At 30.8% G+C, this 20987-nt stretch overlaps 1 protein-coding gene across 1 annotated transcript; it reads right to left on the bottom strand.

Moving 5' to 3' along the window:
- Positions 1-425: 425 nt before the first annotated feature.
- On the bottom strand, positions 426-20148 carry LOC132737751 (calcium-independent protein kinase C-like). The gene is made up of 15 exons (XM_060725087.1): positions 19580-20148; positions 19253-19316; positions 14938-15097; positions 9944-9975; positions 9501-9592; positions 8773-8902; positions 8250-8383; positions 7731-7806; positions 6079-6254; positions 5533-5706; positions 3735-3889; positions 3042-3180; positions 2632-2820; positions 1755-1904; positions 426-1195 (listed from the first exon to the last, which is right to left on the bottom strand). The coding sequence occupies exons 1-15, from the start codon at positions 19922-19924 to the stop codon at positions 1010-1012; spliced, it is 2202 nt and encodes a 733-aa protein (XP_060581070.1). The 5' UTR covers positions 19925-20148; the 3' UTR covers positions 426-1009.
- Between the last annotated feature and the right edge of the window lie 839 nt (positions 20149-20987).

Raw genomic sequence — 20987 nt, 5'->3', positions numbered from 1 at the left:
CAATCAAAACATCAATAAATAATCTGTTTTGTTCTTCAGGGAATTGGATTAAGTTTTTTGTGTACAGTTTGTAACACCTTTTTTGCATATTGCACATGCAAGATGTACATGCATTGTTAATAAAATTGTTCATTCTTATATTACACAAATGTTATATTGAAATTAAAAAATAAAATGTGAAAAAAATGTGTATATTATATATATTTTAATTCATCAAATCTTGCCCAATAATTGGTAAGTGTGGAGTTATGTCCACTCTATAAAACTGAAGTGGTGGGGTTTTGTCCACTCTGTAAAATGTAGTGGTGGGGTTTTGTCCACTCTATAAATTTTAGTGGTGGGGTTTTGTCCACTCTATAAAATTTTGAGTGGTGGGGTTTTAACTGGTGGGGTTTTGTCCGTCTTCCCATTACACTATAGAACATCCTTATAAACAAAAAATGTCCATCCAAAATATTCTATAAGCACCAACGTCTCAGAAGAAAATAAGTGCTTTTTCTTTCACTTTGTACATTTGATGATGTAATAGCATTATAACCATTAAAGTCTTAGTCAAAAACTGCTTCCTAAGTCACAATGACGAAAAAAAAATAAAATGCTCGGCTACATGAATCTTCCGTCCTTTCATAAAAAAACATTTTTCAAAGATCATATAATATATAAAACTCAGATTCACTTTGCTCCATCCATGTTCCTTAAGATGATGAAATATAATTGAAAGACTGTATCTAAACACGTATTTTCACGAATATCCTCCAAAAAAAATCAAAACAATCTGGAATTCCGCAGCTAAACAACAGTTCTTCTACTTTTGGGGGTATTCTTTTGTTTGTCTTCTTTTTACCTCTCTCCCCTCTCGTGATTACAAACACTTACAAAAGAAAAACATGTCACATGTCACAATACACATTGATGAAATAAACTATGAAAAATTGAAGCTGTTTTAAAAAATCTTAAATTTGCAGACGGGGGATTTTTGTGTGTGTGTGTGTTAAAATATGGGTATTCATCATTGATACGATGCTCCGGTGGCTCCGCCGCTTTGGTCAAGCTTGCCATAGTCTGGATTTATGAATGAGAAACCTCTAAACTCTTCCTGGTTAATTGCCTTTACAACTGTTATATCTATAGGAGTTAATGTTGGCTCTTCTGTTGTAAAATCTTTGTCAAAATTGTTGGCATCTGTCTTTGATTTCTGTAACAACAATAAAAAAAATGTCAATTTTTTTAGTCAATGACTTTCAGTCTGACAAAAAAGAAAGCAAAAAAAAACAAACAAACATAAATTCTTTATACTGTTTAAAATCTTTGTTAAAGTCTACATTCTTTCTATTTTTAATACATTACTAATTATTCAAAAGTTTCATAAATTAATTTACAATGTAAATACCTTCAATCAAAATCGTTTATTTTTTTTTTAAATAGAAATAGATACAAAAATTTAACATTACCATGTCAACTAGAAATAAAGAACTTATAAAGTCTGTTGCAATGTATTTATATTATACATATGAAAAAAGAAAACAATCCATACAAATAAAGTTATAAATAAAATTGTAAATCATACATTTTTGGTTCATGTTTTGAAATTGTATATATTCATTGCTTAGGCCAGAGGCCTTATATCAGATAAAATTTTGTTGTTGTTGATGATGATGATACATTAAGTCAATGCAATCAAATTGTTAAATGGTCTCTTGCATTTTGCATAATATATTTTAACTTTAGTGTACAACTATGAATAATACACTTACTATTTTTGGTTTAAAAGGTGGCTTAACAGCTTTTTGTTCAAGAAGTTCCCAGTTGATTTTTTCATGGAAGAAAGGATGAACTAGTATAGCCTTTTCTGCTCCATGGTTCTTTACACATCCTAGTCGCTTTACAGGATTTTTAGTCATAAACTGTAATACACAACATAAAACTATATATCTGATTGATAATTTTTCATTTGAAAAAAAATTGGCTTATTCTCTTTAAAATGATGTAAAAAATTATTTAAAAACTTCATTCTCATTTTTGTTTCCTTCTAAATTTAAAACAACAAACAAGTCGCAAATGAAAACTTTACTCTTCTGCTATGACATCTAAACATATATGATACCTAATGATCAAAATCATTTTTGTTTTAGCCTTTTTATATAAAACCAACTTAAACATAGTAAGTGATAAGTGAAAATAGACATTGTTGACCCTTTAACATGCCACATCAGTTTAGATATTGAATTAGTGTATATTCAATACTGAATGTATGGAACATGATACTGCTCGCTCTTATATGCTATATACTGCTAGATATTATATATTCCACAACTTACATAAATTTAGTAATGAACTTGCATGATTATAATACTCTATTTATCACATATCTTAATAACTGTTTTCAGTAAAAACAACCATTTTTTTCAAAGTAACTCCCACATTAAGCACAATTTTACGCCCAGTATTTAATAATGCAAATGTTGTTGTTCAAAAAGCCATGCTATACCATTTTTATGAAGTCGTAAAGGTTGCACAGGAATGATATGATTAGCAATATTAGACACTGTTGAAGATAAAAATTTAAGACACTGTCAAAACCTAGAAAGGATAGATTATGTTTAAAGAATCAGTGATAATAAATACAATTACCCCTTTAAGTGCTGACACAGCTTCCTTACTAAGCCAGACTGGATATAAAACATCATCGTGGAGAATTGACTCAAACAAATCATCTTCATTCTCAGCTTCAAATGGAGGCTGACCTGCCATCATTTCATACATTAGAACACCTAGTGCCCACCAATCTACGGATGCATCATATTCTAACTCCTGTAGAATCTGTAAATATCATATGTTTCATATTGTTAGTAAAATTCTTTTAGAATATTGGACAACATTTATACAAACTTACAAGTTTGACAAAACTGATAGTTTTGATATGTTTCTCTTTGTTTTAAATAAACATTAAGAATCAAAGAATGCATATTTAATAGAACTTTTCAAGTTCTAAAATTTTAAAGTTTCAAATAAATGTGATAGAAAGTTTCCAACACACTTACCTCAGGAGCTATATAATCTGGAGTGCCACAGAATGTTTGAGTAAGCTTGCCTTCATACATTCCTTCTTTACACATACCAAAGTCTGCTATCTTACAATGTCCTTCACTATCTAGTAGAATATTGTCTAATTTCAAATCTCTGAAATATACAAACACAACTTTTACAACACTGCAAGTAAAGTATAACAAAGTCTAAAGTATAAAGGTACAATTGGTATTCCTATTTAAATCTGATGTATTCCTATCGGTCAAACTGTAACAGCTATCTTCATTAATATTTCACATAGTTTTTTTCTAAATTATTTCTCAACTATATTTCAGGATAGAGAAATCTTGTGATGAATAAAAGGAACAGACATGAAGGAAAAGTGAAAATCATGTATGCTAACTTTTTTAAAGTCTTAAGAAAAAGGAGACACAACTTTAAATGGCTCAGGTCATATGTTCACCTAAAGGCCCTGACAATGGTTGAATGGTATCATGATAAAGGGTACTAACTATAAAGTATAATGAATTTACTTCCCTACGGCATCAGACCACCAAATTATGGCATAAGTGTTAAACTACAATTCAGGATTTCAAATTACACAACTTGATATTGCATAGATACATGAAATAAGAATAAACTGGTAACTATACACTTTTTTCCAAAATATGTTGTACAAGAGGACAATAACAAGTGTGACCTCATACCTGTATATGATACCGTGCTTATGGAGAAACATTAATGCTAGTGTGACTTCAGCAGCGTAGAACCTGGCCCGAGGCTCATCAAACTTTCTTGCTCGTTGAATTTGGAACATTAGATCACCGCCGTTTACATACTCCATCACAAAAAATAAACGATCCTGAAATCCAACATATATTCTATTATTATTTCAACAAATAGAAATGCACTTGATAATAATTCACTACCTTTGTTTTCCCAAATTTATCGTTATTTCACTAATGTGAAAGGAAACTACAATGGAATGATAACATTATTAATCTAATTGATGTTTTGCCACTGGAGGGTTCAATAAGACAAATGTTTCTTTTACTGATAATAATGATTAAAATAAATATTTTAAAGTTGCATTTTCAATTAACAGAGTCTTAATTTAGCTAAAACGTAATATGAAATTTAAAGTCTGTGTTTATTTTACACAAGTAATACAGAATGCCCTTATCTCCTACAAGAACTTCCAATAACAAGAGCTGTCACAGGAGACAGCGAAGCTCGACTAATAAAATACTGGACGCAGTAAGGAGGACAAAACTATGAAAGAAAAATCAATTATGTATAATTATGTATTAAGTTATAGTAAAAAATAACATTTGTTAACATAAATTCCAAGATCAAGGGGAATAATTCTAGAAATAGTCATGCTAGAGTTATGGACCTTGCCACACAACATTTGTGTAATGATAAGAAATATATATTTGAAGTTTGAAGTAGATACCTTAAAAAATAAAGAAGTTATTATATTTCTTAAAGAAAATCCTAAGTTCAAAGAGAGATAAATCTGTAAATATTGCTTCAAGAGTTATGAACATTGTCACATAAAATGTAATTGATGATAAGGAATAAGTATTTGAAGTTTGAGGTAGATACCTTTAAAAATAATAAAAGTTAAAATAAAAAATAACATTTTTCTAGTAAATTAATCTAAGTTTATGGGGAGATAATTCTTGCAATATTGGTGCTAGAGTTATGAACCTTGTCACATAAGATGTGGATGATGATAACGTAAATATATTTGAAGTATGAAGTTGATCCCTTTAGAAATAAATAAGTTAGAGTAAAAAATAATATTTTGTATGGAAAATTCTAAGTTCAAAGGGAGATAAATCTGAAAATATTGGTGCTAGAGTTATGAACCTTGTCACATAATATGGGGATGATGATAACGTAAATATATTTGAAGTATGAGGTTGATCCCTTAAGAAATAAAGAAGAAATAGTATTTTTTGAGGAAAATTCTATGTTCAAGGGGAGATAAATCTGAAAATATTGGTGCTAGTTATGAACCTTATCACATAAGATGGGGATGATGATAAGGTACATATATTTGAAGTATGAGGTTGATCCCTTAAGAAATAAAGAAGTATCAGTAAAAAATAGTATTTTTTAAGGAAAATTCTAAGTTCAATGGGAGATAAGTCTGAAAATATTGGTGCTAGAGTTATGAACCTTGTCACATAAGATGTGGTTGATGATAAGGAACATATATTTGAAGTTTGAAGTTGATACCTTAAGAAATGACAAAGTTATAGTGAAAAATATTTTACTGCACCAAAACTTTAATCTAAAATCTGGACGTGGACGCGGACGCCGACGCCGGGGCGAGTAGGACAGCTCTCCATATACTTCGTATAGTCGAGCTAAAAACAGTTCATTAGTTTAAATGGCACAAAAACAAACCAAAACAAATATTGGTGCAATGCTTAAATCCATTGACTTAACATTTTTATTATAAATCTTCACTGTAAAGCAAGTTGAAGTTCTTACCTTAGTTTGGAAACAGGAATGAAGTGCTGTCAAAAACGGATGTTTAGCTGACAAAGCTAGAATTCTTTTTTCCGTCATGGTACAATCTACATCATCATCTTGTATAATAACATCTTTCTTTAAAACTTTAACTGCATAAACTTCATCATGACCCTTTCTCTCTGCCATCATTACCTGGAAGTGCACACATTATAAATTTTACTGTTCTTGATAGCTGCCATCTGTAATAACTAATGTCACTGTTACAGAATCACGCCAACCAATATGCTGTTAGTGACTAAATTTTTTGTTTTTCCATATTGAAATTTCTTAGATTTATAAGTAAGAGTTCTAAATTATAGGCATGGAAAGTTCATTTAACAATTTCAGCCGGATCATAATTAATATCATATAGCTACCACAGTACTTCATAGTTCATACCATCCTTCAAAACCTACAGAATTGCAAATCAAGCAAAACAAGAAATGTGTCAATAGGATATGGGTGCCCCCACACTAATTTGTCCATCTACTTTTAACTTTTAGGTTTGACAAAAACTCTACTTACCTTGCCAAAACTTCCTTTTCCTAAAACTTTTATAAAATTATAATCGTGTATGGTGTATTTATCTTTTCTCCGTGACCGTTCCTGTGAGGGACTGCGTGCACGTCTATCATGATCTTCACTTGAACCGACGGTCAAGCTATTGTTGGGACTATTACCACCAAGGCAGTAATCTTGATCTACAAAAATAATATACAGAAACAAATTATAAGTCTAATAAAAAAAAATGATATGTTTTCATATGTAAAGTAACTTTACAAATTTATAAATTTACAACTTAAAATTGTTTTAGCCAGATGAAAAGATATGCTGAAATCATGCCCCCTCATAAATAAAGCTGTCTGCTAAAAACTGTCAAAAGTGAGTTATCAGCAAGCAAATAAGGTTTATTATAACAAAGTTATCACAAAGTAAACAATATTTAATTTCACTGCTTAATAAGTAATTATGAAAATCAGCAAATTTTTAATGAAGTTTTCAAACAAAGAAAACCCATTTAAACAAGCATTTGATAGTATTGCGGGCAATACAGTAGTCCCCTACCGGTCCCTCAAAAAGTTCTTTAATTGTCATACACTCCTGTGTATTGCCATTTATAATGAATTTGAGGATGAAGTCTGTATTTGAAAATATCAACCACAAAACATAATAAAATAAGTTTGTCTAAATCACAGTAATGTGTTTAGTTTCCATGCTTAGTAAGGAAATTATGTTTATACAACCTTGTCATATTATTACGATGTGGGATTTTAAAGTAAATCCTATAAAGAATGAAGAAGTTGGAGTGAAATACCAGTTTCTCGAAAAAAATCTAAGTTCAAGGGGGACATAATTCTGGAAATAGTCTTGCTAGAGTATTTAACCTTCTCAAAAATGTTGAGTGATAATAAGAAACATATATATGAAGTTTGAAGTAGATACATTAGGAAATAAAGAAGTTATTTAAAAAAGACAACATTTTTTCCCCTAAAAAATCTAAGTTCAAGGGAGGTAATACTGATATTTTTTGTGCTAGAGTTATAAACCTTGTCACATATGATGTGGTTGATGACCAGAAACTTATATTTGAAGTTTGAAGTAAACACGTTAAGAAATAAAGAACATATAGTGAAAAAAGCTGAAAAATTTAAATCAGAAATCTTGAAATTCAGGCTATTTGTTGCCATAGCAACCAGAATTTTCAACAAAGGAAGAAAAGAAAAAGATGTGCATAATCTCCAGACTGCCATCTACCCATATTTCAAGTTTCATAAAAATATTTTCAGTACTTTTTGAGTTATCACTGGATCCAGTTTATGTGTTAAATTTGCCATATTTTCAGACTATTTGTTGCCATAGCAACCAGAATTTTCAACATAGGAAGAAAAAAAAAAGACGTGCATAATCTCCATACTGCCATCTATCCATATATCAAGTTTCATAAAAATATTTTCAGTACTTTTTGCGTTATCGCGGGATCCAGTTTTGTGGACGGACGGACTGACGGACTGACAGACAGACGGACGGAGGGTAAACCTAAAGTCCCCTCCGGTTAAACCGGTAGGGGACTAATAATGATTTTACAATTATGTACCTGGTTACTTTCACTGTTCATTATGTAATCATGATAATCAGCTAAAATCTATTGGAAACAAGAATATAATATCCGCACTTACCTGGTATCATTTGGCCTAATCTGTTTAAATCATTGCCCGAAGATTTTTGAGTAGTATCATTCTCACTTATTGATGGCTGAAAGAAAAACATAGAGAAGATATGAGCCGCGTCACGACAAAACCAACATAATGGGTTTGCGACCAACATGGATCCAGACCAGCCTGCGCATCCGCGCAGTCTGATCAGGATCCATGCTGTTCGCTTACAAACCCTATAACAAGTAGAGAAACTGATAGCGACGCGCCTCATATAGATTGAAAACTGTCGCTACTTTATATTCTAAGTATCAAACAAAAAGGTTGTTTTTGTTAATCAAACACAAATCTCAGTCAGAGATGAATGTATATGCTTTTTAATACCTGTGCTTTTTACTAACTTGTTCCCTTCAGATAATTTGTTATCTGGTAAGTTGCAATTTTTTAAGGCTAATAGTATTTTTTCTAACTTTTTAAGGTGGAATAGGAAAAACAATGTCAGCTATTTTCTCTTTTCTCTCTGATGAAATGTACAAAACATACCTTTTTTCTGCCTTTGGTGAGTTTATCGGTGGTTAAACCAATCTCTTGCAGGATCTGTGCCATGTCACGTGTGTTAATTCCACAATTGTTTGCTACATTTTTCTGACAACGTTTATGTACATTCATCTTGCAAGCTGGAGAAAAAAAAACAACATTCAAATTCACTCAATTATTACCAAACTTTTTACTTGAAATGTAAAGAAATATGTTGTTTTTACTGAAATAAGTTACGTGACCATAGAAATCTGTTAAATACTTTTTTTTAAATTTCTAATGCATTCTAATAATGCTATGTAAAGCAGCTAAATATTCATAAAATATGATAAACCATGAACAAGCCAGTGAAACTTGTAATATTAGTTTCACAACTTACTAAACCATAGAGTCTTTAAAGAGCTGTTTTAAACAGAATATTTTATGCATTATTTCCGAACTAGTTCTCAAAACTTTATCAATCATTTAGACTGAATCTTAAATCTCATGAATGTTTAAAAATGTTTTGGTTTTATAATGTCCAACTTACCTTCACACTGAAGCCCCTGTCGAATTATTCCATACAATAATGACCCACAATGGTCACAAAATGTTGGCCGTTTGCAATTATGAACAGAAAATCGATGTGGAACATTGATATTAAATCTTGTACCTGCACCCTGAAAGATAAATCATTTACAGTGGGTTAGAAATTATCAATTTTACAAACCAATGAAAGTATCTCTCGACTTTTAACCAAGAATTATGGTATTGTTTGTACAGGAGTCAAAGATAGATATAGATTACACTCATATCTACATTCTGAACAATAGCATAACACAAGGCATAAAAATTCCTCTTGTTAAATGCAAACTTGCAACATTTCCAACTCTGTCCCTTTAAAGCATTCCTCTAGCCTAGTACAATTTTTTTTATTCAACTAAGTGAATAAGGATATTACAATATAAAACTTTTTAAAATTTGGTAAATAATACTCAAAGCATCCTGAATTAAATTGAAAAGATGGTCTGAATATCCTACAAGGATAACTGAAATTTAATGTTGTTTGTACAATTTGTTTGCGACTGTAAACTTTTAATACATAGTTCCTGATAGGAGAAACATACACCATTATCACTAAACATTTCTTTTCTTAAATGGTACAGTATATCCGCACCGTTACACAGACTTACGGTGTAAATGTCGATATTGTATGCCTACCTGAATTAGTACATTAATTATTATTTTATTTCAAGTATATATGTTGTAAAATCTTACTTCTTCTGTCTCTTCTGTTGACTTGTCTTTTATACCAGGACATTTTGTCACCACATGCTGATGGCACCTCTTGTGAACCACACATGTACATACTATAATACAAACATTGTTAAATACAAACATTCTTTAAAACAATCCTCAGTTAATGGAAAAATTAATTACAAGAACATTTAGATCTGCATCTTGTACAAATGTAATTATTTATTTGAGGTTTAACTCACATTTCAATATCACTGAAATTTACATTTTTCTGCAATATAAACTTATTGTGAATGGAATTTCGAAAATATTATGGCAAAATATGCAAATGGGATAGAGTAATTAATTATTATCTGTATTTCTTTGAATAAATTCAGGGAAACAAAAAGATGCTTTTTTATCAGACATAATAAAGTTACTGGCAGTCGAAAAGTGCGAGAAAAAAGACGTTTCAATAATCTTACCTTGACACTGATACCCTTGCTTTCCCAAACCCCTGAAAATAATAAAAGATAAAATTCAATGCTTGGTTAGTACAGAAACAAATATTTTGGGCCAAACCATCATTAGTTTTTGAAATTATTTTTTGTCCAATAGGATCGCAGTATTTCAAATGAATTGTAACACATTTTCTTTGGTAAATAGACAAAGTGTTAATCAGTCTAGTAAATTAACTGTTTATAAAAATAATTTAAAACACTAAGTTGGTTAAAATTATTAGAACCCATTTACAAAATAAAATTGGTCGTGTGGCCGTGCTGCATCTGACCAATTTAATACTAATAAACTTTAACATATACTTAAATTCAATGCAGTCAGTGGTGGATCATAAAAAGGACATATAATTACAGTTTATCTATGCTTACAAAAATATTTCATCAAAGTCCTGTAATAATTTTACATGAAGAAAAATTCATTCTTTAAAAATTAGTACAATTTTGAGGAAAATATAAGAAAGAAACAAATTTCACACTTTCTTCAACATTTTTAAACATTTTAAAGTTATTTCAAGGTTAGTATAATTTTTTTGTTGTTGTCTTTCTCATCATTAACAAGCCTATAATCTGGTAAACACCTTTAATAATGAACTGTTTAGCATAATATGTAAATTAGAAATAACAAAAAAAAATTGTTTACAACTAAACACTCCTTATAGGAAAAAAGTTACAAATTAAATAAACCCTCAGAGATTTTTAAGGTTCCGTTGAAAAACATATTTACATGGAAAGATAATACTTTCTTACTTTCTTTGAAGATCCAACAAAATAAAACATAATTCATTAATGGCTAATTATTAATGATTACAATTGTCATTAAACAGTCTAGCATGGAGAAAAATTACAAACTAAAAGGTACTTGAATTGCATGTAAAGCTCTAATTTTAAGGCTAAGTTTGACCTGTGTACAATGTAAGAATATAATTATTTGTAAAAGTATTGTTATTCACTGGAAAAAAGTAAATAAAAAAATGTCTAGTTATTGAATCAATTATGTGCTTAATCAACAAATCATTAAATAACCAATGGACTTTTTATAATGCTATTATTTTTGCAAAGCCAGTGTGAGACCAATGAAAGGGGCACAAAGTTAAAGTTCTTAGCTAAGTGCTTTGGCATTTAATTAAAAAAACTGAAGACAAAGTCTATTATTTCCTTAAAAAAAGATATTTATTTCCATAAAGACATATGGTAAATGGTAATTTTTAACAGATGGCAAAAATTACCTGGTTACTAAAGTAAAGTAGGTTTCATATTGGTCATATAAGTATAATGACGTAGATATAATTATCACTAATAATGCAGAAATATCTATATCAATCTCATTATCTATATTTATAAAGATAAAGTGCCTATGTAAATTGCTGACCATGTATGTAATTGACAAGTGATTGACACCACAGAATATCAAAATCTATACTACTTAACATTAATGTAGTAACCATTAATACATTTTTGAGGGTATATTTGATAAATATGTACAATAAACACATAAATAATTATCTACATTCCATGAATACCAGTCCTGGGAAAAATGAACATTTTACAACATAAAAACAAGAATTGTACGGAAAAAAAAGATTTTCTAGCCACTTAAAGGTCTAAAATAAGATAAATGTATAAATGTCCGTCTTAACATCTAAACCACATAACCACTGACTATTTTATTTAAACATCCTAGACAAAAAGAAAACAGATATAAATGTAAAATTTACAGTATATCCTTCTAATTTTTTTTAAACAAGAACCGGTTGAACCGGGTGATGCTCCCCGAGAAGGTTCTGGACACAGGAAAGTATAAAAAAAATGAACAAAGGGCAATAACTCCAAAATTAGACCAGGCTTTGTTTAGGTTCTTGAAGCGTTGCAGTTCTATCCAATTACATCTAGCTACCTACAAAGTTTCATGTTGATATCTCTAATAGTTTTAAAGTAATGTCCAGGACAAAAGTCAAAAAGTAAAAATAAACAAAGGGCAATTACTTCAAAATAAGGCAAGGCAGAGTAATGATTCTTAAGCACTGCACTTCCACCCAATGAGACCTATCTATCTACAAAGTTTCATGTTAATATCTCTTATAATTTTAGAGTAATGTCCCAGACAAAGTTCAAAGTGTCAAAATGAACAAAGGCAATAACTCCAAAAGTAGGCAAGACAGTGTTACAGTTCTTGTGCACTGCAAACTTACTCAATGAGATCTATCTACCTACAAAGTTTCATGTTGATATCTCTTATACATTAACCTTTCCCCCATGAGCATATTGTAAAAATCCCTTTTTCATTTTGAAAACCCTCCTGTTACAATTTTAAAACTGCTATGAAATTTTTGAAAATTTGCTTCAAAAACTAAAAACTTGGCACAAATTTGACGGGACCATCTTTGTAACGACATGTGTTTTAAAAATTTCTTTACCATGGCAACGGGGGAAATCTCAAAATTGCCAAAATCACTTTTTGCTCAAAATTTTTTTTCCATAAAATTTTTTATTTAAAAGTGCTAAACTTCTAAAGGGGATTGAGATAGGTAAAAAGTTTTTCAGGGTTTTTTTTTTGGGCTTTCCCCTTCTTGGGGTTTTTTATGTTTTTGGATGGGGGGGGGCGCCGAAAAAAGTGTAAATTTTTTTTAGCACATATCTAAAACCAAAATTATTTTAAAGGGGCCCAAAATAGGACTTTTGTCACTATTTGAGGCCCCAAAAAGGGGGGGGGGTCGAAAGTGCGTTGTTTCACGTATATATGTGGTAAAGGGTTAAGAAATATGTCCCGGACAAAGTTCAAAGTGTAAAAATAAACAAATCGGGATAATTCAAAAATTAGGCAAGGCAGAGTTAAGGTTCTTGTTCACTGCACACCTACTCAATGAGATCTACCTACCTACAAAGTTTCATGTTGATACCTCTTATACTTTTAGAGTTATGTCCCGGACAAAGTTCAAAGTGTAAAATAAACAATGGGGGATAATTCAAAAATTAGACAAGGCAGAGTTACGGTTCTTGTGCATTGCACACCTACTCAATGAGATCTATCTACCTACAAAGTTTCATGTTGATACCTCTTATACTTTTAGAGTTATGTCCCGGACAAATTTCAAAGTGTAAAATAAACAAAGGGGGATAATTCAAAAATTAGACAAGGCAGAGTTACGGTTCTTGTGCACTGCACACCTACTCAATGAGATCTATCTACCTACAAGGTTTCATGTTGATACCTCTTATACTTTTAGAGTTATGTCCCTGACAAAGTTCAAAGTGTAAAATAAACAAAGGGGGATAATTCAAAAATAAGGCAAGGCAGAGTTACGGTTCTTGTGCACTGCACTTCTACTCAATGAGATCTATCTACCTACAAAGTTTCATGTTAATACCTCTTATACTTTTAGAGTTATGTCCCGGACAAATTTCAAAGTGTAAAATAAACAAAGGGGGGTAATTCAAAAATTAGGCAAGGCAGAGTTACTGTTCTTGTGCACTGCACTTCTACTCAATGAGATCTATCTACCTACAAAGTTTCATGTTGATACCTCTTATACTTTTAGAGTTATGTCCCGGACAAAGTTCAAAGTGTAAAATAAACAAAGGGGAATAATTCAAAAATTAGGCAAGGCAGAGTTACGGTTCTTGTGAACTGCACTTCTACTCAATGAGATCTATCTACCTACAAAGTTTCATGTTGATACCTCTTATACTTTTAGAGTTATGTCCAGGACAAAGTTCAAAGTGTAAAAATAAACAAAGGGGAATTATTCAAAAATTAGGCAAGGCAGAGTTACGGTTCTTGTGCACTGCACACCTACTTAATGAGATCTACCTACCTACAAAGTTTCATGTTGATACCTCTTGTTGTTTCAAAGTTATGTCCCGGACAAGAAAAGTTTTTATTAAAAACAATTTATTTAACATAACTTTTTTTATTACATGCTTTCAGGTGGTTTATAGAAATACATCAGTGAAATATAAAACTGATATTTTCACTGTTTTGAATTTAAGCCCAAGAAGTTGTTTAAGTGAAATAAAAGCTTGCACAGTACTGGAAACCAACTTGATAACGTGACCGTATATGAAGTTCGCGGTTTTCATTTAGTATTAGCTTAAAATGTCTTTTTAAACGTTTCTCTGCATAATATTTGTTAAGTTCAGTGTAAGATGGGAATATATTTCCCCTAGTGAGCACCAAAAGGTCATGGCCAAACTACACTGGCCTGGCTCTATAATGGTAACACAGGCAAATCAATTTTGGTTCCAGCAGTTTAAGGGTTAACACAATACTGTAGAACTGAACTCAATTTCATAACAAGCTAACTTTTGATTGTGAAGTATACATAATGGAATAATATAATTGTTACAAATACATTATCAGGCTTTACTATTATTATTTGTAATCATACAATGACATTTAAATACTTCCTAGATTGCTTCATATGACAACCATTGTAAATTACTGAGCATAGTCAACAGATTTGTGAAAATGTAATATCACACATCCAACAATAATATATACAGGTGGGAAGTTTCAGAATATTGGGAGTTAACTTTATATACATCACCAGACAGCTGTACATGGACATCATACTTTTTTTAACCCTATAGTCCAGTCTACTTCTGTGTTTTTTTTTGGTTGGGTTTTACGTCACACAAGCACAATATACATGTTTAAATCATACGGCAACTTTCCAGCTTTACTGGTGGAGGCAGACCTGTGCCCTTCCATGCATTCTTTCTGGCACGAACGGGCACCAGAATATAACCCCTGATGTTCTGTACATTGCTTATTGCTTCCTCACATGAAAGAATCCAAAGTCCCTGTAAGGATTCGGACCCAAAGCGTTGGGGGCCTTGTCTACTTCAAGGTCACAAAATTGGGGAAGTTTAAGAATTTTGATGTAACCAAAGTAAAGATTGTTTTAAGGGCAGAAAGTGTAAACTAAAAGTTTTGCCATCTGATTTATAGACAATAATCTTACCATATAAAATCACGACATAATGAGCAAAATGTTGGTTGACGAAGCATGGTGGCCATAAACTTATGTCCGTTAACTTGGTGAACACGACGGCGCATAGCACCCCGTCGACGGTTGAGTAGTCCCTCCTTCTCCCGGAACACTCTCGGTTCCTTCGGCTGTTCTGTAAACAGAATAAATTTTTACTTTTAATCTAATTGTTTGAATGAGTTTCATGTAAACCTTTAAGTAACAAAATAAGTTTGGTGGACTTCAATACTGTCCATTGGGATACAATGTTCAAAATACTAAGCTTGGTAGCAAGACTAACCAGCAGTAAAGGTTAGCCAAGCTCTATACTGGTTTCATAAGAAAGTTATTTTTTGACGCTATGTTTTACAAGGTGTAAATCATAGGCTAATATCAAAGCAACATAAACAAAACAGATAGATATCAAGGAAGGCATGTTACCCAATAAACTTGACTTGGTTATTAACAGTAACATACAAAGGCAGCTCTTAGTCTTAACATATTAAGCATTGATATAAATTTAAGAATTATTATCATTTGCATGCTGGAACTAGCCTTTTGTCAATGTAAATTATTGTTATACAAGACACTGCATTTAGTTATTACTTAACAATGTCCAATTTTGTTTAGAAGAATATCATAAACAATTGCAGTCATAACTCTCTTTGTTTCATGCATATCATGTTCATCATCTCGGGATGTTTCTGCAAAAAAAAAAATTGTCTCGGCCTTACGGCCTCGCCGTTTTTTAGCAGAAACACCCCTTGATGTTGCCCCAGCCAGTGTTATACCCTCGTAACTAGCTCGTTTCATATACTATAACTATTACTTAAAGAACAACTTCATAACAAAAATAAACATTTTCTATACATATCTTGTCATTGGGAGTTTTTGGGAGCCAGATGTAGTTCTCTATCTCAATGTAAAACAGAAATGAAATATAACTTTTTCAGACAAAACAACAGTTACTGTTCTGCAAACTGCAATATGCAGTATCATGTCATATAATAAACAGACCTTCTTACTGAGTAATTACTTCCATTAGCAGGTTTAAATGTCAATATTCAAACAAATACTGTTCAAGTGGTAAAGTTTGTAAGGTGGAAATGGTCATAAACATTGCTACAGTATTAGCCAGCAAAAATTTCCTCATTCAAGGTCCTAATTCAGCTCTTTTTACTGTATACATTGAAAATGTCATCATTCTAACCCCTAAATTAGACATATTTACTTTTAATGAAAGGTGTCAAAACAAACACCAATACACAGATAATTGCTATTAACTTTCAATAACAGATTTCAGTTTTCAAATCAGCACTAATAATAATAATAATAATAATTCAATGATAATAAGAATTCAATAATAGTTCAACGATGTAATTAAAAAAACCCGATATATTACATAGATAATCAGAAACAATATACGACTTTACTTCCAGGATAAGTGATTTTCAGAGCAAGGGAAATTTTCACACATGAATTGAAATGTGTATTTCTTGATCTTTTGTACTCACAAAAAGATCCACTATACGGTATTTGCTTAACTTTACTTAAATGGCTAAAAAAAACTGGCGTTAATTAGCAAGATGCTACAATGTACATCGCTTTTAAAATGACTTGCATAAACCTGACATTTCAGTACAATAAAATTTAAAGTAAGAAAGAATGTTTAAAGCAAGACTTTAACATTTTATATATCAACAAGTTTTCAAAATTTATGTAAAAGTTTTGTTTTTTTATAATATTTATCATCTGACTACATGTTGTTGCAAATAGATGATTAGCTGGATATGTACTGACAAAATTAAACTTTTCTTCCTGATCTGTGATTGTGTTTAATATAACAAAATATTATAAAATTTGATATTAAAATCTAACTATGAGGGTATCAACAGGACAGTAAAGTTTCTGGACATTATTATTGTAGTATTCATAAATAATATGCTGCAACTTGTAATTATAATATTAGAAGTTTAGGGAGTATTATAACTACAGGCAACACAACTCCAAAAATTCATGATAATTTAAAATTTGTTCTAAATGAATAAGTACAAATCTTGTGAGTTACTAAGGCACTTGTTATCCACTATTAATTTAGTTATGGTTCTTGTGTCAATTTAGTGGTAAAATAGAAAAAAAATCATAAAATTCAAAATAAAATATTGCACCTGGATTAATTTTTTGTGTGAATATTTAATCATTCCTTTAAATGTAAATATATTTTTCTTAAAGTTTGATTTTTTTGAGATTTTGAAAGATTGATTTTACTTTAATCTGTAGACATGTTGCTTTATTTGAAAATGTGTAAACAAACTGATAAACATGCAAATTTTTCAAATACATTGACGTAAAACTATTAATGTATAAATGCCTCAAGACATACACTCTGGGATAACGCTATTACAATTAATGGATAAACAAGGGAGTTTGGGATTTATATTATGAATATCTACTATTACTTTCCAATTATAACTTTAAGATAAATATCAATTTGTTTTAGTCAACTGAACTATCCTTGTGTCCAATTCTGCCTACAGCATCATTTAACGTATTTTGACCAATGTCCATCTTCAGTAACAGATCGTATCATGTGATGTATAGTGACGATAAGGTCTGATCATACAATGACTTCTATTTAAACATCATAGCATATTCGATATTTATTATTCAATATTTAAATAAGAATAATAATCTGTCATTAATTATATAGAACTATCCAATTATGTATAATATAATCCAGTTAACTTTTTATTCAGGTTAAATATTATGGAATATAATCACTGATAATAGAAATATTTCCTGTCAAAATATCACGTAAATCTCTTATAAGTGACAAAAGGCAAACAAGTATCATAAAAAATTACTTGAAATACTTATTATAATGAACTTAAGATGCTATTCGGGTAGAAAAAATAAAATAAAAATATACATGAAATACAGTTTTACGACATGTTAAGCTGGAATTTAAAGTGATTATTAGCTTTTGCCATCCATTCAATTTTATTTGATTTTACTTTACTGACTTTGTTCACATGTTATTTCATTATCTTTGTACATTGTAATTTGTGTCATTCCAAATTATGTATTTGTACTGTTTTGTTCCATGCAGTCTGACTAGGTTCTATATTGTTGGCTGATCAATTGAAATTTAATTCTGATATTTCCAAAATTGATAATGGCCAGTTCCAAAAATGGAAGCCTTAAGAAATTAAGAAAATAAAGTGTAAAGACCGATGTCCATAGTACTCTCAGTGCCTGAAAGGGAGGATAGACCCTTATTAAACCTAGAATACACACACAAGTGTAAGGACCATTTATATTTTGCAATAAAAAGTCTACTGTCTTCAGGGTTAAAGGTCTTTATATAATCAATCAAATTTAATATATTTATCATGTGGTATAAAAATATGAATATTGAACTTATGTTCTGTTGACCATAATTATTAACTTTGGTTCCACTTGGTTATTGAATATATTTCAGCAGTCACAAAAAATGGCTATGTGGCAAGATTTTGAAACTATTCAGCATCAAAAAGCACATGTATATCAAATAAATAATCCCTATATTAGCAATATTGTTAAGATAAGTTATACTCACAGAAATGAGCTTTTCACATTTTATCAAACATTATTATTTAGTATCACTAGTACTGGATTCAATAAATGCAACTCAGTAGTTTAAAAATTATTTTAGTGACAAATGTTTCTTTCTGATGATGTTTTCATAAATTAAGTCTATCTGCTATAATAAATTTAAATTATGTTTTATTAATATCAAATGTTAAAACATTGATTATTGATTATACAATACATCAAATAGCATTAAAAAAAATAGGTATCAGAAAAGGAAACCAAAAGTCCTTTACAAGATTATTAAGACTTGGTAAAATAATGGTTGACAATACTTGTCACATTTCTCAAATAAAATTTAAATAGACACAATATTTTTCATAGAATCTTATGGAAAAACATTTTTAAAACAAGATAAACCATTACAGGTATTTGTATTTGAATGTGAATTTTACTTTCAACTTGTATAAAAAGATAATGCTGAAAACAATCTCATTAACATAAGAGTGCTATAATGCGAGTTATTTTTGCCACTAGTATGACCATTTCCACCATTAATTAGTATAAGAATGTGTGACCTAATTTTCAATACACCAGATAATCAACTGTCAAATACATATGCACAAAGATCAAGAACCTATTATGAGATGGTAATATGCATAATCTAAGGTTATAGTCATACATAAACTGTCAAAATGTGTTTTGGTCAAAAATATGATAATGAATAGACAACTCTTACCCTCCGATGCAGATCCATTGAGTTCTACTATCACATGCAGTTTTCCGCTGGGCTCTAAGTCAATCTGAGGATATAAAAAAATGCATGACTGATTTTCAGTAAAATTTGGAAACCTCTTAGCAAATGTGGCATTCTCTAGTCAAAAATAATTCATAGACCAACCAGAATATTACAAATGTATAAAATGTTAATGTATTGGCGAATACAGGCGCCATCATAGTGCGTGTCCTACTTTCGACTTGTTCTGTGATCTCGCCGACAACAAACGTTAGTGGCCTAATTAGGCGCTAATAGGGTGCGGCGAAGCGTAAAATTCGTAACACTTACCCATATATCCGACTGAGACTTCAAGTCTTGGAATGAAAGTGAACAATTAGCGACGAAATCGTCTGGGGGAATGGCCGCATCGTGAAAAACGGTCAACCCGAATGACTGTCCATTATGAATTTCTGCTGTAAAATCTTCGTTCCAAACAGGTTTCGATGTTTTTACTTTGGTTGTAGTTCGTGCAACATGTGATTCGTCAACGTCAAATGCAATATATGGGTCTAAAGCGGGCTCAATCTCTCCTTTCTTTGAGGACCCCTTAGTAAAACGGGCCGAATAGTCCGTCGGACGCAGGTCAATTGCCTCGCAGATTTTAAGCTTCATCGAGCCGTTAAAGAACACCATGATCGCTTTAAATGATGGAATGGAATGCGTAGATATATTAAAGATCACATTTCATCTTGTATATCCCCTGATCACGTCTATTTATGGCACTAAATTCTCCAAACTAGTCATCGACGATCGTGAAAACAATCGCGGAAGTCGCAATGTCGAACAGAGTCTAGTGCATATTGCGCATGCGCAATGGCTGGGGCAAGGTCATTTCTTAGGCCAAATTATCATAGAATTTAAAACGCTCAATATTTATATATTTCAATATATTCTTAAACCGTTTGTTAAGTATAAATTGTTGAAAAACAACAGAAAATGTAAATTCATCGCTTGAATCACTATCCGATCAGTAAAAATTTAACCAGAAACTTAGTTTATATAGATTTTATTTATTACTGTAAACTAGTGCATATTAGCGGTTAGTTTTTATCAGTTCAAGCGTAATGCAATGAAAACGCAATATAAGGTTAAAATTATATCAATACTATTAGGCCAATGTCTTATAAAGATCGTTTCTTATTCGAAGAATTGACCAAGACTTTCATTTAAAAAGTTGTGTATGAATTGTCAGCAGACTAATTAATGTTCAAATTAGTAACGTTGTCTATACATAGACTCAATCAAACCGAGACTGCAATTTTCATATAATAGCATATTGATGTTTTTCATTGCTTCCAGGGAAGCACCCATTATAGATTTTTATAAATCCACATTTTCTTTAAGTGACTACCTAGAGCAGAGGCATATATACTTTTTATACATGCATTTTAAATCACGTCTCTGCCTAGAGCTAGTACCTATATAGGTCTACAGAATTGCAAAATAAACTTTAATCTTATAAACCTTTAGTATAAGAATAATGCAAACATTACAGTATTCCTTAGATTGAAAATAATAGGGTTAATAATTAAATGCACCAATTGTACAGATCAAGCAAAACTTTTAAAATGTTATGTGTTTCAATATAATATTCGTATTTTATGTACGTTATGCCATCGATAGTCAACCTTTCACTCTTTAAACTGACTACGCACAGATCTTTGAAAAAAATCATTGACATATGACAAAATAATAT

This window comes from Ruditapes philippinarum, unplaced genomic scaffold (genome assembly GCF_026571515.1).
Source record: "Ruditapes philippinarum isolate M1 unplaced genomic scaffold, ASM2657151v2 ctg1792_1_1_1_1, whole genome shotgun sequence".
NCBI lineage: Eukaryota > Metazoa > Mollusca > Bivalvia > Venerida > Veneridae > Ruditapes > Ruditapes philippinarum.
Note: the sequence above shows the minus strand (reverse complement) of the source record. Positions and strands in the feature narration are given on the sequence as shown.